The 25,346-nt window shown below is 34.5% G+C and overlaps 1 protein-coding gene across 1 annotated transcript; it reads right to left on the reverse strand.

Annotated features, from left to right (window-relative positions):
• LOC121975214 (GPI-anchored protein LLG1-like) lies at window positions 1-24,597 on the reverse strand. Its single transcript, XM_042526720.1, has 3 exons — window positions 24,403-24,597; window positions 24,256-24,312; window positions 1-568 (listed from the first exon to the last, which is right to left on the reverse strand). The coding sequence occupies exons 1-3, from the start codon at window positions 24,485-24,487 to the stop codon at window positions 213-215; spliced, it is 498 nt and encodes a 165-aa protein (XP_042382654.1). The 5' UTR covers window positions 24,488-24,597; the 3' UTR covers window positions 1-212.
• Window positions 24,598-25,346: the final 749 nt, after the last annotated feature.

Raw genomic sequence — 25,346 nt, forward strand, 5'->3', positions numbered from 1 at the left:
AAACAACAAAAGCTTGGCATGGCTGCTCACTTATTCCAACATCAAATCAGTTTGTTACAGACTTAAATATGTACCTATAAGCTTCCGCAAGTAAGATGTCAATTGCAAGAACAAAAACAGTCAAGGGCACAACACTTGCAATCTATAATTGAGATTGATGACAGTCTTTCCATCATCAAGTAGCTTAAGGTCAAGTGAGTTTAAATTCACTCTTATGAAAATAGAAACTCTAGAATGATTCCACAAACAAGGAAGAAAAAAGATACAGGAGTCTGACTGAGATTGCAAGAGCTCGTATTGTCCTCTGACTGTGGAGGAGCAGGACAGGGAAGTCCGTCCTTGTCACCATGACACTCATTAGCGAACAAGCCTGGAGGATAGTGCCCATTCAAGTTAATGTAACTGAACATGGTTGATGCACAGTTGTTTGTCAAATTGTTCAAGTAGGAAGCATATGGGCATGCAAATTCTGTGAAAGCAGAACAACACTGGTCTGCAGGATACTCGGGACCCCTGCACTTGCTTGTGAAGATCGTGTAGTTCTGGCGCTCAAAATTCACAGGGCAATCTGCAGATTTAAATAAGAAGAGATGAGATGCAAAGTGCATGATTTAGTAGCATTCTTATCAATAGAAGAATTGATATCCTTTGATACTGTTCAGTTCTCTACTCTTTTACACCCCAAAGTTTACATGTACAAGCCATCAGAAACTCTCTGAATGGAACAACAACCAAACTTATTGTCATGAAAAACAAAACTCTTCTTACTTTTTATCATATTCCATTGATGCTAACGAAAAGAAAATTGCCAAAATAATCCATCATAACACCAATTATGGAAGCTAAGGCTAAATAACTAGTTATCCAGATAAATCAAGCACTTTGGTGTGGACCATATTGTAATTTTTAAACAGAATATGATGGGCGGTGTTGATTTGAAACACTACCAAGATTTTTAATGGAACATGGTATGTGAATAATTTCAGATGGTACAAGAGTGCTGAATCGGTTGCGAGGCATAAGCAATTTTTGCAGCAATAACCTATTCTCTGAAAACAAATAAATGAAAGATTGATACCAAAGTAGCAATGCTACAATCATTGAAATGGATGACCCAATAGATTGGATGGCATTAGAAAGCATTGTTATTTTTGTAGTACAAACTTAGATTGGTATAGGATCTCCAAAGTGTTTCCAAAAAAAACATACCCATGAAATTAGATTGGTTTAAGACCTTGAAAAGCTTATCATACCCATAAAACTACGTAACGTGTCAACTGAAATATGTAAAGAAAATGTGCTATAGTTGTAAAAATATAACTTTGTAACATAATTATCACATATAATAGTACTATTTCAAAGTGCTTGTTGGTAGAACACAAGGAATTCACGATCTTGTATGAGTGATTTTAGGTTGGTATAAGGCCTAGTCCTTATCTATATGCTATTGGGCACTACCAGAGCCCTAATGGCTCAGTTGTTAAATAAACACAGATTTTTCACCAATTCTTTCTTGATCTAATGATGAAATATGTTGAATATGTTGATTTCAGCGGGAATACAAGGTGGTCAAGGGTTTTTTTAGTGTGGGAGCTAATGTAGCACAGAGAACAAACAATTCTTACCTACAAAAAATTAGTAATTCCCATCTAGAGAAAAGGAAATTGAAAATCATATTAACTCAAAAACTTTCTGATACATGAGATCTTAACCTCTTTTATAAATTGATAGCATGACTTATTCCTCGTGCAATCATTATTTAATGAAAACTCTAAACAATCTTTTTTAAAGGCCTCCACTAATTCTTAAAAAAATTAAAATTAAATAACTTTTTTAAAAAAAAGTTTCAACAACTTATAGAAACTAATGACTTGCACAATTTTGAACAATTTTATATAGAATTAAACTTCCCCATTACGTTATTCTCTCAGACCAAAGGGAGTTTGACTCCGTTAGGGGGGATATCACAATTTGGGAGTCCATAATATGCTTGAGGAGAAGGTTGTATTAAGTAGAGTCTCGAAATCGATGCTAACAATAAGCGACTTGTAGGCAAATCAACAAACAAACAAAAAAGCTCGAATGTTCCCTGATATGCAAATAAGTCCTCAATATTGAAAATTGGGTTGCTGTTTTAGTTAATAGGCAAAACAGCATATGCATTAGTATCAATTTTTCTCATAATTTAGGAAGGACTAGAGGAGCTAGCATGAAGTTTTTTGAAGGAGTTTTTAGGAAGCATTTGGGTTGAATGCTTAGCTTGAATTTTATAAGCTTCATTACTTAATGTGATTTTCTTCTTAACATTAGCATGGATTTCTCTTATGCGCTCAATAAAACTTTCAGCTGAATCAGATGAATGAGAAGTAATGGTAAGCGAATCAAGTCAATGGGTTGATGAGTTTTGACTCATGCACAATTTTGAATGTACTATAGTTCTTAGATTGGTTTACCAAATTACTCAGATAGGATTGGTTTAGCAAGTGGTAGGATAGACAATTGAGATCTTAGGGGCAGATCTTTGGTGTGATGGAGCAGTTGTGACTGTGTCATCTCCTTTTTCTTTTCAAATTGTGACTATGTCATAAGGTAGAGCGGCTGTCTCAATAGTTAAATCGATTTAATGGGTGACTTAGAGCATCCACATCAACTTCCCTAAACACAAAATTTACCTTAAATTTTACATTTTACGTAAAAAACTATTACATAAGCTGCCCTATCCATTCCCTAAATTTAGATTTCATGAACAATACTTTAAATTTAGGAAATGAAATCCATTCTCTAAACAATAAGGCAACGTTTGGTGAGGGGTTAGCCATGTAATGTAATCAAAATTACATTACAATATTGATTATTTTATTTGGTATAATTTTAAAGCTGTAATATAATGTAATCTGGAATACAAAAGATAATAAAGTTTTATAATATGGATTACAAGATCAACACCATGTAATCTAATTACATTCCAAACTCAATGTTTAACTAAAATTTAAATGTCAAATATACCTCTAGTTCATTTCCTGCACTAACCGATTGTCGACGTTGTCGTCGCCGCCGCTGTCGGCATATAATAATATGAATTACATTTCTTATAAAAAATAATGGACACTAAACAAAATAATGTAATCACCCTTGTAATCAAAGATTACATACACAGTATACAACTCTTTCACCAAACATAGTAATGTAATATTAATTACATTACAAATTTGATTATATTACAAACTTGATTACATTACTCCTAACCAAACACAGCCTAAAATATCATTTAATTTAGGAGAGAGAAAAATAAAGAGAAAAGATTGGGTAATGAAAAATAGATATTACATAAGGAGAGAGAAAAAATAATAAAAAAGTGGAAGAAAGAGAAAAAATAATAAAAAAATAAAAATAATGGAAATTTTAGAATAATTGATGCAGTGTGTAGTGAAAAGTGATTGTCTAAATTTAATAAAGTGGATGATTTATCTTAAATTTTAGAGACATTATAGAGAAACGGGTGTGGATGCTCTTAGAGCATCTACATCAGCTTCCCTAAACACAGAATTTACCTTAAATTTTACATTTTACTTAAAAAAACCTTTGCATAAGTTACCCTATTCATTCCCAAAATTTAGATTTCATGAATAGTACTTCTTTAAATTTAGGGAATGAAATCCATTCCCTGAATATTAAAATATCATTTAATTTGGGAGAGAGAAAAAAATAAAGCGAATAGATTGTGTAATGAAAAGTAGATATTGTTGGTGCGGTTAGCACTAACGATTTAACCCAGGTTTTGATGAATGACAAATAGGTTAAGTTAGGTTTATTGTTGATCTAACACCCTGATCGAGTGTGCAGGATAAGTCCAGACAGGTCGACCGGATGTCTGACGAAGTCAGGGTCGACTAGGCACGAAGCGGTGGGCGACCGGATAGTCGAAGTCGACGGGTGACCGACAACACCCAGACGTCTAAGGACGTAAGTCAGCGGAGGAGTGATCATGAGGACGTCTGAAGGAACATTAGGCGTCGATCCGCTTAGATCCATTTCGGATATCTAAGTCGAGATCGTGACTAGATTCCGTCCGAAAGACGGAATCTAAGTCATACTTTTCCGTTAATTCATACTTTATAAATTGTGCTAACAATCTGTTTCAGGATATATTTGCCTCGGACTAACCTTGTTTTGCAGGAGAAGGAATCTTTGGAAAGGTGGTCCGGCGCCGGAGGTCCGCCCGGAAGGATCCGGCAACTTTTATCCTCTCGCCGCCACGTGGAGCATTCTGATGGACTTTCCACGTCGCACTGTGGCACCGGGGATCCAGCGCCGAGCAGATATAAAAGAAGCCCGTGGTGGAGCTTGAATATAATCTCAGCATTCCCAGATTGCTTTGCTGTTCTGTGCTCCAGCGACGCTAACAAACCGCTCTTTAAGCTTTCTTTTCTGTCGGTATAGCTTTGTGTTTTGTTTCATTAGCATTTTGCACCCTTTTTGTAATCACATTCAATTGCTAGTGATTGCCCAACGAAAGTGGTCAAGGACCACGGCCTTGAGTAGGAGTCGCCACAGTTCCGAACGGCAAGTAAAATCAATGTGTTCATTTATTTTCCGCCGCGTACTTTTACACTCGAGTTTTCGAATCCCCTCTATCGAATGATCACGGTCCTACATGTGGTATCGGGTAGCTTCGATTTGGTGCAACCACCAATCAGACAGGGGGTGAAAAATTATTTTTTTTTTCTTTCCGGTTTTCAGTTTTACGTTTAATTTCAAACTAGTATTTTTACCTGTTTTGAATTTTTTTTTTCGTTGCAATTAAATCTAAATTAGTGCAACACCAATTTAGATACTTCTATTATTTTTTCTTCTTCCGCACTACTAATCCAAGACCAAGTCTTGGGATTTTTGTTTTTCTTTTCTTTCTTCTGTACGCAGGACTAAAATGTCTCAGACAGAAGGATTCAGCACAGTACGACCTCCACTCTTCAACGGGGACGATTTTCCGTACTGGAAGAAGCGCATGGAGGTTTATCTCAAAACAGACTTCGACCGTTACGAGACCCTATAAAATTCCAGTGGACAACTTGGGAATATCTGGATCCTGAAGACTGGACAGCAGATTTGAAGAAAAAGAGCGATCAACACTCTACAGTGTGGATTAAGAAGAGAAGAACTAAACAGAGTCGGTCCACACAAAAACGCTAAAGAGCTGTGGGACAAATTGATCGAGCTGCACGAGGGAACGAGCGACGCCAAGGTAACAAAACGAGACTTGCTTTTAAATAAAATTCTTAATATAAAAATGCAGGAAGGTGAAACGGCGAATCAGCTCCACGCGAGGATCAAGGACATCCTCAACGGGCTTCATGCGATAGGCCACCAGATGGAAAATAGAGACTTAATAAGGTACGCATTAAATGCTTTTCCACGTAATAGTTTGTGGGCATCAATAGTGGATGCCTACAAAATTTCTAAAAATCTTTCTAAGTTAAAGTTAGATGAGCTTTTCTGTGAATTAGAATTACATGAACAAACTAATGCTGGAGCCGAGAAAGGTATAGCTTTATTTGCAGGTTCCTCCAAAGAAAAGAAGAGCAAGCCTGAATATGAAGAAGATTCCGACCAAGACTCAAGACGAAGAACACCGGTGAACTTGGTAAGAAAAATGTTCACCAGGAGAAAAAGGAGCTTCAGCAAAAAGGACCTTCAAAAGATCAGTTCTCCCTCGGAACAAAAGAACGTGACTTGCTTCGTGCAATAAAAAGGGACACTACAAGAACGAATGCCCAAAACTGAAGTTCGACAAACCGAAGTCAACCAAAAAGAAGGCCCTCAAGACGAAAGAATCGGAGGAAGAAGAGCAAACATCGAGCCACCTCGACCGATGGCCCATCAAACAAGAAGTCGAAGATGAAGACGTCCGAACTCAACAAGCCACGAGTCCGTACTCGTTTCCGAAGGCCCAAATGAGGTATATTTTAATTTAAACAAAATTTTTTTTAGAATTATTTCCTGTTTAAATAGTAAATTAATTAAAATAGAAAATGAAAACAAATCACTTCTTGAGGAAAATCAAAACCTCAAGGAACAAATCAAAAATTCAAATCCAACTCAAGATCTAACACTTGAGGAGGAGAATTTATCATTAAAAAATGATATTAACAATTTAAAAAATATGCTAGAAAAATTTACAACAAGATCAAAAAATCTTGACTTAATCCTGAACAATCAAAAAGCATGTTATAATAAAACCGGACTCTCGGATACAAGTCGAACTCAAATAAAACTTTTAAGTCATTAATAACTCAATACAAATCAACTAATCAAGCTTGGGTACCAAAAGCGTGTCTGACCACGCAAGTAGGACTTAATCAATATTATATACCTAAAGAAAAAGTATATTATATAAACTCGATTAAACCAAATAAACCAAAATCGAAAAATTCAAAATTTAAAACTCAACAAAATATAAACTATCACCAAGTTAATTATAACTATAAAAGAAACAGATACAAACCTAAAACGAATATTTAAATTAAAGGTCAATAATTCAGGGGGAGGCTCCAGAATAGCTGGCACCTCCAAAATTAACTAACCCGACAGGGTAATTAGGATTAGTTAAAAAGAGACCAAGTTTAACTTGAATCATGGTACTGGTGAAGTTTTTGGATGATAGTACGTTAGGGATGAAAGATATGGTTTCGATCTGGTACATTTGGCCAAGTGGAACTGACCGAAGCTACCATTAAATGAATCCTAACCAGTTAGACCAAGATTTAGTACTAAGCTCCATGGATAGGACTATTCGGAAAACCTCGAAAGGTTGGTTACTACTAATGACGTCCATGTGACTCACCAAGGTTAGAAGTTTATCCGAAGATTGCCTATTTGTGGAGACCAAAGCTAAATCTGAATCTAACACAAGTTAAATCAAAACTCCATAATTAAAAATCCAATTTCATCTCACAAAATCATAGGATTTCCTGATTGATAATATAGATCGGGTGAGATGAACAAGGCTTAAATTTGTTTAATTAAAAATTAATTTCAAAATTTTAATTTTAAACTTAAAAATTAATTTCAAAATTTTAATTTTAAACTTAAAAATTAATTTCAAAATTTTAATTTTAAAACTTAAAAATTAATTTCAAAATTTTAATTTAAAACTTAAAAATTAATTTCAAAATTTTAATTTTAAACTTAAAAATTAATTTCAAAATTTTAATTTTAAAACTTAAAACTAATTTCAAAATTTTAATTTTAAACTTAAAAATTAATTTCAAAAATTAATTTCAAAATTTTAATTTTAAAATCTTAATTTTAAACTTAAAAATTAATTTCAAAATTTTAATTTTAAAACTTAAAAATTAATTTCAAAATTTTAATTTTAAACTTAAAAATTAATTTCAAAATTTTAATTTTAAACTTAAAAATAAATTTCAATAAACTTAAAAATAAATTTCAAAATTTTAATTTTAAACTTAAAAATTGATTTCAAAATTTTAATTTCAAACTTAAAAATTGATTTCAAAATTTTAATTTCAAACCTAAAAATTGATTTCAAAATCTTAATTTCAAACTTAAAAATTAATTTCAAAATTTTAATTTTAAAACTTAAAAATTAATTTCAAAATTTTAATTTCAAACTTAAAAATTAATTTCAAAATTTTAATTTCAAACTTAAAATTAATTTAAAAATTTTAATTTCAAACTTAAAAATTAATTTCAAAATTTTAATTTTAAACTTAAAAATTAATTTCAAATTTTTAATTTTAAACTTAAAAATTAATTTCAAAATTTTAACTTAAAAATTAATTTTAATTTCAAACTTAAAAATTAATTTCAAAATTTTAATTTCAAACTTAAAAATTAATTTCAAAACTTTAATTTTAAACTTAAAATTAACTTAAATAATGCCTGCTCAAAAATAAAAAGACTAACTTTAAATCCTACTTACTGTAGGAAACCAAGTGGATTTTGGACAGTGGTTGCTCCAAACATATGACTGGAGATCACACCAAGTTCACTCAACTCACTTACAAAAGCTTAGGAACAGTTGCCTTTGGAAACAACGGCAAACTTAAGGTAATTGGTATAGGTAATATTGAATTAAAAATAGACTTTATAATTACAAATGTTTTACTTGTTGAAAATTTTAAATATAATCTTCTGAGTATAAGTCAATTGTGTGATACTAGGTATAAGGTTAAATTTCTATCCACAGAGTGTTTAATCAAACATCTAGATAATCCTACCATAAGCCTAAAAGGTTTTAGAAAAGACAACATCTATGCCATCAACTTAACCACTTCTTCCATTAAGTGTTATTTAACACAAAAAGAAGAAACATAGAAGAATGTCTCATACCAACTTTAGAAATATAAGCAAATTAAATGGACTAGTGAGAAGCTTACCAAAATTACCTAACATAGATTCAACCATATGTAATGCTTGTCAACAAGGTAAACAAACTAAATCCACTCACAAACCAATAAATCAGCCACAAACCAACTCAATATTAGAACTTCTACACTTAGATCTTTTTGACTCCCATGGAGTCAAATCCATAAATGGAAACTTATACTGTTTAGTCATAATAGATGATTATTCTAGGTTTACTTGGGTAAAATTCTTAAAACATAAAGATGAAACTTTTGAAATCTTTACAAACTTTTGCAAACAAATTGAAAATGAAAAAGATCTTAAAATTAAAAGAATTAGGAGTGACAATGGGGGAGAATTTAAAAATCATAATTTTAACAAATTCTGTCTTGAAAATGGCTACCATCACGAATTTTCATGTCCTAAAACCCCCCAACAAAATGGAATTGTAGAAAGAAAAAATAGAACCTTACTATCACCTACCTAAATATTTCTGGGCAGAAGCTGTTAGCACAGCCTGCTATGTGCAAAATAGAACAACATTAAATAAAAGACATAATAAAACCTTCTTTGAAATATTTTATAACAAACAACCTAACATAAAATATTTTAAAGTATTTGGGTGTCCAGCCTTCATCCTAAATACTAGAGAACATTTAGGAAAATTCACCTCTAAAGTAGAAAATGAAATTTTGTAGGATATTCTCTAAACAGTAGGGGTTACAGAATATATAACAAAATTACGCTAAAAATCGAGGAAACCACAAATGTAAAATTTGAAGAAACCCAAGGACAAACTCAACTTCAACCTACTGAAATTAATGATTCTGAAGAAACCAATAAATCCCTAGACTATGAAGAAGATGAACACACTCAAGAAAATGAACCCCCTAGAACTATAAAAATAAATCCTAACCATCCAACAGATCAAATAATTGGTGACCCAGACTTAAGGGTTCAAACCAGATCATCTTTTAGGAACCTGAGTCAAATCTCCCTGATTTCAAAAATTGAACCCAAAACTATAGATGAATCCCTACTAGACCCAGACTGGATTATAGCTATGCAAGAAGAACTAGCCCAATTTGAGTGTAATGAAGTTTGGGACCTAGTACCACCACCTAAGAATAAGAAAATAATAGAAAAAAAATGGGTATTCAGAAACAAATTAAGTGAAACTGGGGAAATTACTAGAAATAAGGCTAGACTAATTGCCAAAGGGTTTAGTCAGGTTGAAGGACTTGACTATGATGAGACCTATGCCCCAGTAGCCAGATTAGAATCCATTAGAATGTTACTAAGTTATGGGATTCAAACTATACCAAATGGATGTTAAGTCCGCTTTCTTAATGGACTAATTAAAGAAGAAGTTTATGTAGGTCACCCGGGTTTGAAAGTCTAGAACACCGATTATGTTTTTAAGTTAAAGAAAGCATTATATGGACTTAAACAAGCACCTATGGTATGAAAGGCTAACATCTTACTTAACATCTAAAGGATTCAACCAAGTCAAATGACCCAACCTTGTTTGTTAAATCATTAAATACAGACATATTTATTGCACAAATATGTAGATGATATAATATTTCAACAAATTCAGAATTTTAGAAGAATTTATTAATCTAATGGAAAAGAATTTGAAATGAGCTTAGAGGGAAAATTAATTTCTTAGGATTACAAATCAAACAAACAAATGAAGGAAATTATATTTATCAACAAATACCAAAAAATTACTTAAAAATTCGGAAAATACAAAGAAATAAAACAAAGATAAACAATCTTAGATAATATAAACGAAAACCAAGTTGATTTAAAATATTATAGAGTGCAATAGGTAGCCTCATGTATAACCGATTTAACCCCGATATTTTATTTGCGAGTTAGTATGTGTTAGATACAAACTTGTGCTAAGGAATCCCATTGACAGTTAAAAGAATTTTAGATATCTTAAGGGAACAACAAATGTAGGAATTTGGTATCTTAGGACCAATAATTTTGAACTAATAGGGTATTCGACTCAGAATGTAAATTAGACCGCAAAAGCACAAGTGGTGGATGCCAATTATTAGGTTCATCACTTGTCATTTGGTTTAGTGAAAGCAACAGCGTCTGTATCTACCAGAGTCGAAATACATAGCTATAGCGAATGTGTTCTACAATTATTATGGATGATCATACTCTAAAAGATTTCAACTTAAATATCACAAATGTAAAAGTATTAATTGACAACATAAGTTCAATTAAAAAAGAACCCTGTGCATCATTCGAGAACCAAACATATTGAAATTAGGCACCACTTTATCAGGGATCATGTTACTAAAGGTGATATTGAACTCAAATACATTGATTCCAAATCAAATTTAGTGACATTTTCACAAAACCACTCCCGAAAGTGAATTTAGCAACTTACGTCGAAAATTAGCTTAATAGACTAGGTTTTTCAAAATTCAAAATTTTCAGATTATAAGTTAAACTGTTTGTTTTCAAAACTTTCCATTTTAGATTTTCAAAACCGTTTGGCCTTAGACTAGTTTTGAATCCTTAGAAAGCATATACCCATAGGACTTTTGAGCATCTCACCAAAACCCTAGACTTACCTTGCTTGTGTTTGCCAAACATAGAAAGGGTGAGATCATAAGCCACTTGCCTAAGACTTAAGATGCTTATTTCAGTGCATCGACATAAGTCTGGGCGTTAAAAACAAAATATATATTAATCAAGTTAAGATTGACCTTAACTTGACTAACCAAGTGAAAGCTACTATCTTTTGATAAGTCAGTCGGTAACTAAATGGTTAGACATTTGATTTGATGTCAGGTCCAGGGGGAGGAATCAATTAAAATTTTTTGATTTTTCAAAACATTTTTTTTTAAAATTTCTTAAACCTATTTTTGAAAACTAAGTTATTGAATTTCAAAATTAGATTTAACGTAGTTTTGAAAATTGAATTTAAAAATCTAGTTCTGAGAATTTGACTTTACTTAATTCTACTTAATTCTACAAAAATTAATTTTTGTAAACTAAACGTAAGTTTATAAACTAAGTCTTTTAAAAAAAATTTTAAATTTTTTACAAACTTAGTATTGAAAATTAGACTTCAATCAATCTTGAAATATATTTTAAAACTTAGCTTTGAAATCTTGCTTATGTTTGAAAAGAGTTGAAACCTGTTTTAAAAATTTTTTTTCTTGAAATTTAGAACTTATTCTTAAACCTTAACCTTAGAAGCTATACTTGAAAAATTAGCTATTTTTCACAAAACTTAGCCTTTAAATCTAATTTTTTTTAGCTATTTTAGCAAAATCAAGTCTTTTATGTTCTTAAGTCTTGAAAGTTGAATCCTTTACTAACTCAGTTTTAGAAAATCAATTTTACCTAGTTTTGAAAAATAGATCTTTTAAACTTGTCTCAAAACTTAGCTCTTTTACAAAATAGATTAACTTGACATGACTCCTTACTTTGTCTGAAGTCTGTATTTTTTACTTTAAACATGCTTATTTTTTATGAATGCCAAAGGGGGAGGGTTAGGTGGGTTAAGTTAGCCAAACCAATTGAAAATACAAACTAACTTAAAAACCTCCACATAATGATGTTATCTGTTTTTCTTGCAAATATCTTCACTAACTTAACCAGGTTGTCATTCCATCAAAAAGGGGGAGATTGTTGGTGCGGTTAGCACTAACAATTTAACCCAGGTTTTGATGAATGACAAATAGGTTAAGTTAGGTTTATTGTTGATCTAACACTCTGATCGAGTGTGCAGGATAAGTCCAAACAGGTCGACGGGCTGACCGGATGTCTGACATGAAGCCAGGTATTCGGAGGTCGACGGACCGGATAGCCACGAAGTCCAAGCGGATCGACCTGACCGACCAACGCTAGCAATCGAAGCCCAACCGGGGTCGACGGAGGCCATAGTCAGTACGAAGTCCGGACGGGTCGACGGTGGCCGACGGACGTCGCGGGTAAGTAGGTAAGTCGGAGGGGAGGATGATGAGGACGCCGTTCGTGAAGGGAACATTAGGCGTCGATCCGCTTAGATCCATTTCGGATATCTAAGTCGAGATCGTGACTAGATTCCGTCTCGGAAAGACGGAATCTAAGTCATACTTTTCTGTTAATTCATACTTTATAAATTGTGCTAACAATCATGTTGCAGGATATATTTTGCCTCGGACTAACCTTGTTTTGCAGGAGAAGGAATCTCGGAAAGGTGGTCCGCGAGGCAACTTTATCCTCCCGCCCGCCACGCTGGAGCATTGACATTGATGACTTGCACGTCGCACTGGCGCCGGAGGGATCCAGAGCCAAGATATAAAAGAAGCCCCGGGGTGGAGCTTGATATAATCTCAGATTTCCCAGTTGCCTTTGCTCAATAATTTGGCAAAGGCACAACGCTTGCGCGCCTTGCTCTAAGCTTTCTATGGTAGATAGCTTTGGTTTTGTTTCATTAGCATTTCTTGCACTTTGTAATCACATTGCAATTGTGGAATGATTCACGGTGGTCGAGGACCACCACGGCCTTGATGAGTCAAGTCGCCAGCAGTAAAGAAGTAAAATCGATCATGTTCATTTTCCGTTGCGTACTTTTACACTCGAGTTTTCGAATCGATATTCACCCCCCCCCCCTCTATCGAACGATCACGGTCCTACAGATATTACATAGGGAGAGAGAAAAATAATAAAAAATAATAAAAAAATGGATGAGAGAGAAGAAAACAATAAAAAAATGAAGATAATGAAAATTTTAGGATAGCTAATGTAGTCTAAATTTAATAAAGTGGATGGTTTATCCCAAATTTTAGAGATATTATAGAGAAACTAGTGTGAATGCTTTGGACTCACACTTGCTAGCTTGGCTAAGCATGTCCTGACATTTTGACCGTTGTGTTTAAAAAATGTAGATATTTCTCATCCATCATGAGAAACAAAGAGATTGTAAAGCCTAGATGAACCAAAGATGGCTAGGGAGACATCACACTATATTATGTCCATATATGGGCTAATCTCAATAGGAACCAAGCACCTTTATTTAATTGGGAGTTAGATCTGATTTACCCATGTTATCTTGTAGGTAGTTAGAGTATAGCGTAGATTCTATAAAGGGTTTGTATCAATACTAGTGTGGAAGGTAGTAGTGCATTTTCACATGCCGTATGATGTGAGAGAAGAAAGCATGCAACGGAGTACATGGAGTCCTTTAGTCTTTTCTTTTGTTGCTTCAAGCTTGTGGAACTCATCAAAGGGTTCAGCCGCTTAGTCACTACTTGGGTGCGGAAAGTATGCTACTTCGTCTTCAGGATTATGTTCCTATTCTAAAGTCAATACTCTGAGGATGCTTGGATGCCACACAGCCTTTACCATGTCAACTAAAGCTTGGATACTGGCTTTTTTTTTCTTTCCTTGGGGTTTGAGCATTTGTCTATACTATATGGATGAGAATTCCAAAGTGAGTTAGGTTAGTGGGCTTGCTAGACTATGTGATGTCGTATAAGTAGGATCACTACTTGTCGAGAGGCTTGATGGTCATGGGTAAGGGATTTATAAATTGCTCAATCTCTTCTGTCTTTTGGCATGTCACTTCACTCGAGGTTAGGGTGACTAATTTAACTTGTCATTACTAAAGAGGGTCAGGGTTTCCTTAGGGTGCAATATGGGATTACTTCGTATTTCTAAGTCTTCAAACTTGCTTAGATATTCAATTATGTTCATGTTTGATTGTTTTAGGTCGATCCATATTGTGTATTGTTGGTTCTTAAAGTATACTGGGATTCCTCATTCACAATGCACCGATCTTGGACACTTTGTCAATATTTCTTTGTTGAACCTATAAGTTTGATTTTTGCAAACCGTGCTAGTTTGATTTTTGCAAACCGTGCTTGTTTGATTTGAGTCATACTATACCAATTAAAGTAGTCCTCCATCTCGACAGCCCGGTCAATGAATGTGTTTGGATCTAGCCAACCATTGAAGCAAAGACATCCAATTTGACTCAGTGAGTAGTATCTATGCCTAGTCTAGGTTTTGTTCTAGGGTTAGGTTGGGTGTGAGTGTCTTAGAAGTGGTCCTCTTTGTTGAGAACAGAATGGTGATCTCAGTGTGAATGATGCCTTGATGATCTCAGAGCTATATGTGATGTTAGTTCTGGTTTGGGGCTCGTGTCCTTTTCCAATTTTTTTGATAATGTTAGAAGCATAAACTTTTAACTTTTCTACGCCTTCCACTCTAAATTAAAGGGTCTTAAGGTCGTCTTTCACAAATTACACCTAGTATCTACCTTTTTAATGGTGTGGAGTTTTTCGTCATGGAGATGTATGGTGATGTAGAAGTTCGACAAGTGATGAGTATTATACATGTAAAAAAACACTGAATTTAAGCAAACAAGTAGGAAATGACCACAAAGTAATCAAGAAAAAAACAACAAGGAAATTAGATAATGAACAAAAATTTATTAACCTACTAAACAGGTAATAAACAATGACAAAAGGTAGGAAGAGGCAATATGCAAGAAAGTTAGATGATGCACATAAATTAATTTACCTACTAATTAAACAATAAATAATTTTCAAAGAGGAAGAATGCTACCAAGTTGATGCGAGTCTCCCTACTACAGAATTTGCACTACCATTTTTTGTACTGTTAGAAGTTGAATTAAATTTGATTACGTGCACCATAATAAATGTACGATATACATGAACCAAGTGAAACATGAATCTTGTAATTCATGTATCTAATCGATGAAGCATGGTCTAGTAGTTTCTGTTGAGTAGTATAAATAGTCATGTAATGTAAAATTACAAGACAAGTCATTTTTATAATACAAGTCCTTATACTACAACTTCTCTTATATTCCTAGTAAGCTTTTGAGAGCCCACCACCTTCCAACAAAGTGGTATTAAAGCCAATGACATCAAAATCTTTTTCTTTCCAATACCCCCAACTTACCAAACTCAACTATGAGAATTGATCACTTGGAATGAAGGTTATTCTTGGATCCGAAGGAGTACGGGATATTGTTGAAAATAGTTTTGAAGTGCCCTTAGATGTGGCAACTCTACCTCAAAACCAAAAGATGCTTTGGAGAAAGAAAAGAAAGAGAGAGAGATCAAAGTGCTATTACCATCATCCATCAAGGTTTGGATGAAGACATGTTCAAGAAAATAGCCAATGAGACAACATCAAAGAAAGCATGGGAGACACTTCACAACTCTATTATGTGAGTAGATAAGGTGAAGAAGGTGTGACTTCTAACTCTTAAGGGCTGAGTTTGAATTAGTCTTTATGAAGGAGAGTGAACATATCTCCGACTATTTTACAAGAGTTTTTGCTATTGTCAATCAAATGAAGAGACTTGGAGAAACCGTACTTGAAGTTCGAGTAATTGAGAAAGTACTACGCTCTCTTAGCACAAAGTTTAATCATGTTGTTGTTGCAATTGAAGAGTCAAAAGATTTGGAGATCATGATCGTTGATGAATTAAACAGATCATTACGGGCTCATGAAGAAATGAACCGTGGAAAGCAAGAGCAATCAAAACATGTATTACAAGCAAAGACCAATTTGAAGACCAAAGGAGGTGTTTCTGGTAGAGGTCAAGGCCAAGGACGAGGCAGAGGCCAAGATTCAATACATGGTCGTAGTCAAGGGAAAGATGAGCAATCTTCTCAGTTTGATAAAAGAAATCAAACATTTGCAAAAGACCGTGGAAGAGCAAGAGGTAATTATGTGATGTATGACAATAGAAGAAATAAATCTCAAATTGAATGTTATTATCATAAGTTTGGATATTATTCCTGAGAGTGTCAATCAAACATGGAAGATGAAGAGGTAAATCTAATGGAGAATATGGAAGATGATGTTGAGCTATCCTTGTTTCTTGCACTCAAGGAAGACTCTAATGGAAAAGCAAATACATGGTACCTTAATAATGGAGCCAACAATCCTTTGACGGGTGATAAAAGTAAATTTGTAGAGCTTGATACAAACAAGAATGACTTTGTAAGCTTTGGAGACAATACAAAGGTGAAGATTGAGGCAAAGGTATAATTCTTTTTAAAACAAAGAATGGTGATCATAAAGTACTTTGTGATGTTTATTATGTTCCAAAATTGACTAACAATATCATATTGGTCAACTTTTGAAAATAAATTACAAGATTCATATGAAAGATTGTATGCTTAGGCTACGAGATTAAGATTCTAACCTAGTTGCTAAGGTGTCTATGATAAAGAAGGATGTTTTTATTAGACTTGAAGAATTGTGGGTCTATGTGCTTGAAGACTTATATCTAGGATCTATCATGGATTTGGCATATGAGGTTTAGTCATTTGAATTTTGACGGACTCAAAGATTTGGAGATCATAAGATGGTGAAAGAGATTCCAAATATTGATCACCCCAATCAATTATGTGAAGCATACTTACTTGGTAAGCATCCAAGAAAGAGCTTTCCCAAGCAACCCATGTCGAGGGCAACAACCACTCCAGCTTGTCTATGCTAATGTTTATGGTCCTATCAAGCCTGAATCTCTCGGTAAAATCTATTTCTTTGTGCTCTTTATTAGGGGTGGGGAAAAAATCAAAAATTTCAGTATACCGCATACTATACCGATATTTATCATTCATGTTGGTCCCTTAGCGGTCGGCTAGAGAGGGGTGAATAGCCCTGCAAAAAAAACGAATCTTCCTCGAACTTTATAGCTTTATATTAAACTAACACTTGTATAAAATAAATACGAGACTGAAAAAGAAGAGGCACGAAGGGATTTATTTTGTTACAACCAGGGAGGTTGTTAATCCAAGGAAGTTGAAAGCTCGCTAAATTCTCCTACAGGCGGAGAAGCCTCTTTACAGCAATTAAAGCACTCGATTACAAAACAAAACTAAAGAAGAATCAATCACAAGTGTTGTTTTGAACCATTGAGACTATGACTGTATTTATAGCCCTGGTCAAGGAGCCTGGAAGGGTTCCAGGCGCCTCTAGGGAGATAAAACTTTATCTCCATCGCAACAGATCGCGTCAAACGCGATCCGGATAAAATTCATGGTCTGGGCGCCCGAACCTAAGTTAACTTTATTTTAACTGTTTGGTCCGGGTTCTTGCTTCGGCTCCGCTCGCTTGGGTCCGAGTCTTCCTCTCCGGCTTCTTTCGCTTCCGCAGCACCTCGTCCCTCAGACGCACCGAGCCCGTCGGCTCTCTCCCGTGCCGCCTTTCTCACTAGCTACGTCTTTCGCTCGACTTCCTGTGCTCTTAAGTTCCTGCATACTTAGACACAGGGTTAAATACCAACAGGATCTAACTTGACTTGGTTAATCACATCAAAACTGCCACAGGGTACTTACAATTCATACCGAAAATTTTACTACGGTATTATAATGTATCAATTTTTTCAGTATTGGTATCAGTATTTCGGTATACAGAAATACCTAATATATTCTCTTATAAATTATTTATTATTCTAATTGGGCCTAAAAATTGTATTGGGTCGAGATAAGAAATGCTGCTATGATGAAGTCTAATACGCTGCCAAGTTTATCCCAAACATCAAATGCAATAGAATCTGAAACATAGAAGTCTATGGGTTGAAAAGGATTAAGAAAATCTTCAAAATCAAAGCCTCCTATAGCTCCTAAACAATCCAAGAGTATATTTTGGGAGCATTGTGAAAAGGGAAGAAGGAAGTTGTGTGATGGGAGCGAGCAACAAATAGGGATATGCAAATATTTCAAAGTTGAGATCCCAACAGTTTACAAAAGTACTAGTGGATTAAAAAACCACTTAGTAAAGAGGTGTAAGTCACATCCTCTCTATGAAGCAAGTGAGAATGATAAAAATCAACCTACATCGATGAATGAGACTATGGGATAAGGAAGTGTCATGCTTCCTTATACTTATAATCAGAAAAGATGCGAATTGAAATTGATAAGGTATGTGATTATCGATGAAGTGTCTGTTAGGCTATCGAAAGGAAGGAGTTTGTAGAGTTATTGATTCAGAATTCTTGATTGAAAGAAAGTTGCAAGTATGGTTTATGATCTATTCTTAGTTGAGAAAGCTAAGATATAAAGTGTGATTGGCGTCACAACTAATACTTGGACATTCATTCAAAACATAAATTATTTCGTAACGACAACTCACTTTTTGGATAGTAATTGGAAGTTACATAAAAGAATAATTAACTTCACAAAAATCACTAGCCATGTAGGAGAAGAAATTGGCAAGATAGTTAGGTTGTCTCAGCGAGTGGGGATAGAAAAAGTCTTTCAATTATAGTTGGCAATGCTTCCTCTAATGACACTACAATTGATTACTTGAAAAGTGAAAATTCATTGTTATTTGACAGGAAATACTTGCACTTGAGGTGTGCATGTCATACTCTTAACTTAATTGTTAAGGATGGCTTGAAGATGCTTAATGTTTCAATTAAAGCGGTAAAGAATGCAGTTGTTTTTACTCATTCTTCCCCATCAAGGTTGAATAAATTTAGGGAGTTAGCCATGCTAGGCAAGTTTTCTAGTACATCAACAATCCTATGGATATCAAAACAAGGTGGCATGCAACTTATAAAATGCTCAAAGTTGCATTAAAGTATAGAAGGGTGTTCAAAAGGATGACCAAAAAATGGTTGCCTTCTTTGAATTATTTTCATGAAAAAGATGAAAGGGGTAAAGAAAGGATGGGATCTCCAATTGCTGATGATTACGAGAATGCAAAAACTTTTGTACACTTTCTAAAAAAAATTATAATGCCACTTTGGAGCTAAATGCATCAAAAAGTCCTACATCCCAATTGATTTATCAATCAATGATTGCACTACAAATTGAGATTGAGAGAGAGAATTGATGATTCAGATCCAACTCTTCAAAAGGTAGCATGTGCAATGAAGTTAAAGTTTGACAAGTATTGGGGGAATTGGGATAATATGAACCCATTGATATTTATTGGGAATATTTTGGACCCGAAGAACAAACTTCAAATGATCAAAGTCAATGTCAAAAATTTTGGAGGTACTCCTATAAGGATCCAAGAGTTCGTTGATAAGGTCAAACAACAGTTGGTAACTTTGTAGATGGAGTACAAGGGAATATATTGAATGTTGAGAGTTAAAGTATGCAAATAGAGTGTGATGGTGGAGATGGTGGTACTAGAGGCGGCGGCGGTGGTCTTTGTGATGAATTGTTTGATGATGTGGAATCACAAAGCGAAGAAGAACAACTTCAAGAGATATCCAATGAAGTGGATAAGTACCTAGCTGATGAGATTGAAAAATGATCTAATCAATCTTTCAATCTTTTGGAGTGGTGGAGAGAAAGTGAAACTAGGTACCCAATCCTTTCAATTATTGCCAAAGATATTTTTTGAATTCCATGCTCAATTATTGCTAGTGAGTCCGCTTTTAGCTTAGACAAAAGCTTTGTGGATTCTTTTAGAAGCAATTTGAGTCCTAAAATGATTGAGGCATTGGTGTGCACTAGTAATTGGCTAAGAGCGGAGGAGTTCAGTTTTTGGAAAGATCCAACAGATGATGACATTGAATTATATAAGAAATTGAAGAAATTGAAAAGAGTAAGAATTTTTTATTAAATTAAATTTAAATAATATATATATCATTGTTAATCTAACATGAATTATAATCCTTATTTTTACAGCTATAAATGTCACTCAAGACTGTGCCAGAGCTATCTGTTCTACTTCTGTCTCCACTTTGGTCTAATTTGAAGAATAAGATTATATTCATATTGCTAGCTAGATGTCTATTGAGATTAAAGTGTAGGGTCGCTAGGAGAGATAGACTAAGATGAGAGAAACTCTCTTCAAAAAGTCTAGTACTACTCATAGTTGAAAAATAAATCAGAGCTAAAGATAAGAAATCAAAACATATAAAATATTATTAACCAAAAGAGATCTAAATTACTTAGGCATTATTAATGGTATGTCTTATATGGCAATCAATGACTAAGTGGTGCAATAAAACTCATTTGCCTACCCCCTAAAGATATAATCATGTAATGAAGCTCAATTGCCCTTAGTTAGTTAGAATTGCTTATTCATGGTTTCCATGATAGTCCCATATAAAACAATATGAATATTTATATAAAAAAGAATTATAAGAATAGTGAAAGGGCCACTCCATCCTTAAATGGAACCACTATATTTTCATTGAAAGGGTCACTCCACTTACATAGCAAGATTGCATATAAAATGTTAGATTATGCATAATAACTCTTTCTCTTTCTATCCATATATTATTTTTTGAAATGGAACCACTATCGTTATCTTGACATCAAGTTTTTACACACGATGCTTTCTATAGGATTGTGCTTATTTTAGCACAATATGTTTTCTTTGTTGCTAGTTTTTGTTTTTCTTCTTAGTGTTTAATTTTGGCTAACTTTGGATTCTTAAATTGTTTTTAGTTAGACATTTTTTATTGTCAAACATTTTGTGGTGCCAGTGTTTTCTTCAGCTATTATATGTAGTTATCTTGACCCTTCTTACCGCAGTTAAAGCAAGTCAACTTGCTTTTAGGTTTCTTTCCGATCTTCTTTCCTATCTTCTTGATTGGGCCCTGACAGTAGTAGCTTCTTTCTTCTTTCTCTTCCCTTTCTTGAACCATTTCTTTTTTATGGATCCAAATGATCCAACAAAACCAACAGCCATATGGGCTTGTCTAAAGATCCTTTTACATGGCGTGAGACGTCAATGAAAGTCTTGATACTTTTATTGTCAGTTAGTGTCTGCTTCATAGTCTCCCAAGAATCTGGAAGGGAACAAATAACTGCTTGAACCTATTATTTATCGATCAAATCATGACCAGCAGTTTTAAGCTCCCGAATCATGTTCGACATCTCCCTGAGGTGTTGAACCAATGAAACATTCAGACGCTTCTTGTAGCTATCAAATCTGATTGTCAGCTATCGAAGCTTACTCAAACTTACTCCATTGTATTTCTCTTTAAGGGTTACCCAGATTGCATGAGCCGAAAGATATGACTCATACTCAAAAGTAGGTCATCTACCATTGAACTAATCAACATGTCCTTTGCAGTGGAGTCAGCTTTCTTCCATGCCTTATAGGCATCAAGATCTCGTCTATTCTGTATAGTGGGACCATCTACAGGTTCTACCATAACCTAATTTACAGCCTCCAAAAACTTCTTGTTCCTCAAGTACATACTGTATCCTGAGGTGCCAGATCTTATAGTTATTCCCATTAAGTTTTTCACCCTTGTTGAGTTCAACTATAATGTTTTTGATTGTCATAATCTATCATAAACAAACACGCTATTTAGTATTCAGTGTAATTTATATGCATGCAATTTATGATTGACTGATCCTTTTCCATTCTTCGGTTATGTATAATTGAATATTAATTTGAGTTGGTTTACAAAATCAAGTGATAACTACGTTTTCACTCATCATTTATATGACCAATCAAATTAACATTGATAAATTCTATTACACACGTCCCAACAAATGAACTAATAATTTATTATATCATGATTTCTTTAATTAAATGAACTAATCATTTAATAAAATGAACTAATCATTTATCATGCATCATGTAGAGTAAACAACATAAATAAACATATGAATGAACATATCATTAACACAAAAATATGATGCATATTGTTAACACATAACAAACTGACATGAACTAAATGGACTAATACTGTTCATACATAATGACAGTAACAATAACAAAACTCTAATAAACTAGATAGGCTAACATCACTCATACTAGGATAGACACTAGTGCAGTGGCCAACATTATCTCTTTCAACCTGGACTCATTTGGGGTAATCATAGGTGGGGCAACTTCAGGATTCTCTATCGGATCATTAATCAGATCCTCTTCTAGATCTTCCTCAAACATTTCCAAATATTCTTCGAACTCTTCAGGATCCTTTTCAGCTATATGGTGAAATAGTTCCTTACATAATTATGAATATGTGACGCGTCCTTCATGACGCCCCCGAACATAGTCTGCTATCACCTTAAGATACTCTGCAAATGAACACATCAAAGCCCAAATCCTATAACTGTCCAGGACCGAAAACTCTTCTCGCTCAAGTTTCCAAAATAGTTCATCAAGTAATCTAATGTGTCCGTCGACTCTATAAGCAGAGTTATACTCTATCTCCTGAATTTCATCCCTAAGCTGGTTCTGTCGCACTTCGCGATGAGTCAATGTGGCAATCGTCCGTGTCATCTTTAAAATTGAAATTAAATAAGTCAATACAAAACCGACTAACCAATACAAAACCGACTTAATTCAATTTATATAAGCATAGAACCAACATAATTAATCAAGAAAAATAAATCTTCTCAATTTTGAGGAGTCTAAGTCGATTGACTCATTAGACCGGTCGATTGGGAATCCAGATCCTGAGCTCGGTCCATCGTCCCGTTAGAACTAATCTAATTGGACAAGGATTTTCTATATTTTCTGTTATTGTTAAATCTAAGTTCATTCAGCCAATCTCAGACTTATTAATCAAATTCAGGTATATTTGATCAAATTAATATCTATTGGATTAAGTCTACCCTTAGAACAAATCTAATCCATTCGATCAAATTTGACCTGATAGAACAAATTTGGTCATTTGATCATATTTGATCCAAGCCCAATTAAATCAACCCAAAGCAATTATGGTTTGGATCAAACTGGTTCGGTTAAACCAACTAATCGTTTAATCTAAACCGGGTCTAATTGAACCAAAAAATAGTCTAGTTAAACTAACCTTGTCAGTTTGGTTCAATGAACCAGATTGAGATCTAAGCTCAATTACAATTAGTATCCAACATGCATTAATTAATTGAGACTTAAATTATTAAGTTATATAAGCTAACGTTTTTTTTATTATGACAATCCGAAATAAAAATAACATGCATATATTTATATATAAACTGCTAACATGACCACGCCATCACGCATCCCTTCCCACGCCGCACAATGTGCGCTGCACGCTGCACGTCCTCTGCAGCAACGAACATGCCAACATTAACGGCTGCTCATCGCCTACCTCCTGCTTACCGACAATTGATCATGACGCATTGTGAGCTTGGAAGGAAACCACGACACACAGTCGTGATTTCTCGACAGTTGTGCATGCCCCGGCTACAACTGGGATTTGTGAGATCAACGCCGACTTGTCCTCCACGGCTATTAGTCTCTATCAGTCCACGGTAACAACGTAAATTGTAACTCAAAAAATTGCATGTCAACAGAAGACGCGGAATAGTATGGGCAGAAAAAACAACGTGGAGCCAAATCTGTATCGTGATTGCACGAACGAATAGAGGATAAAGAAAAAATGAACTGAAACATTTTAATCTACATGCGTTATGATTGCAAACATTCGAACATGCATTTTATAAATTCTTTCATGCATTTAGAACCTTGCTCTGATATCAATGTAGTAATCTAAATACATGAAGTAAAATGACAACGGTAAACACTTACAACGATTTACAAGGACCTTCTTCATACACACACTATCGGAAGATTCGTGCTTAGTGCTCACCGTCGGAAGAGCAATTACAGAAATCGAAAAGCTCTCCACTATTTCACAAACCAAATCCCGCAGCCTCGGATGTTTCTTATTCTATATGAAAACGAATCTCATGTTCACAACTTCTCAACCCCTATAAACCACCCTTGGACGTACCTTTTATAATGGGAATTATCCCAGGTAAAAGAGACTTTTTTCCCAAAAGAAAGTAGGCACATTCTCATTTCTTACACCAAGCCACTAAGCACTGTCCATTCTCTTTTTTTTTTTTTTTTAATGAATTTATTTATTATTATAAATCAATTTATCATTTTTTATGAATTAAAAAAATCAGTAAAGGGATTGGAGAGATGGAAGGAAAGGGCGAAACTCACCCGTCGTTTGCTGCAGCAAGCTCCGGCCGCCAGGCAAGCGACGCACGAACACGTCCTCTGAAACAAGATATCGCACAGAAAGCCTCATCAGAATCCACCTCAACTCGATTTGCCATCAAAATTCAAACTTTAAAGGAGATGCCTCACCGGAGATGAATCCCGAAGCGGCCGCCAGCCCGACGAACGCAGCCAGAAGAACCGCCGGCGAGGTAGCCTTCCGACTCAAGCCCATCTCCTCCCTTTCCCGACAGCAGAAGAAGACGAACAGAACCACTGACTGCTAAATAGGATTCAACATTAGAGCTGAAACGAAAAGTCAAGGACAAAAGTAACGTGTCTGCGTTCGATGACCGACTGTGGATGATTAAAAGAGTTGACTCTATGGGACGACTCAGGTCTGAATCAGTCTTTTTGCTTCGGCTTTTGTCTATTTAATATTGGAGTGGCTCATTCTGTTCCATCGTAAATTTGAAAAGTATGAATTCTGACGAATAGTCACAGTGGTTCGAGCATTGTGAATATATGAGATGTCCGGTGTAAATCTTGAACTTTCGTTGCATGAAAATCTGTCCTTCCTCTTACATTTATACTCGACTACTGCTAAATTGTCGACCAAGATAATCAAAATCTCATTAAACATAATTGACAACATTGCAATGGTGATCCACAAGTATTCGACGTATCATTCAATCAAATGTTCAGTATTTGTATCTCAACGTAGGCATGTTTCACTCATAGCATTTATTTTCAATCATTATATCGCAATTCCCAAACACACGAGATGGAACTTTCAAATTCCTTTGCTGCCCGACTATACCTTCCCTTACAAATTCAAATTCGATAGAGCTCTTGTCCTCTTACACTCAAACGGGTCCATCACCTGCACATTGACATAGACGTCAGTGTGATCCCTCTGTAATCAAGCCGTCTTAACAATTCTTTATACCTTTAAGTAGGAAAAAAAAACTTAGGGTCTTAATATTTTTGTAAAAAATAAATAAAAAAAATTATTAGAAATATTTAATTTTATTAGAAAAAATTTAAAAGAAAAGTTTCATATATTGCAAAAGAATATTTATACAATTGGAATA

Source organism: Zingiber officinale, chromosome 4B (genome assembly GCF_018446385.1).
Source record: "Zingiber officinale cultivar Zhangliang chromosome 4B, Zo_v1.1, whole genome shotgun sequence".
Taxonomy (NCBI): Eukaryota; Viridiplantae; Streptophyta; class Magnoliopsida; order Zingiberales; family Zingiberaceae; genus Zingiber; species Zingiber officinale.

What these genes read in the sequence shown, in the direction of transcription:
- LOC121975214 (XM_042526720.1), bottom strand. Translation starts at nt 24,487, where the DNA reads ATGGGCTTGAGTCGGAAGGCTACCTCGCCGGCGGTTCTTCTGGCTGCG. An exon ending in CGCTTCGGGATTCATCTCCG is followed by an intron (nt 24,313 to 24,402) that starts GTGAGGCATCTC and finishes ATCTTGTTTCAG; the next exon opens with AGGACGTGTTCGTGCGTCGC. An exon ending in CTTGCTGCAGCAAACGACGG is followed by an intron (nt 569 to 24,255) that starts GTGAGTTTCGCC and finishes TTAAATCTGCAG; the next exon opens with ATTGCCCTGTGAATTTTGAG.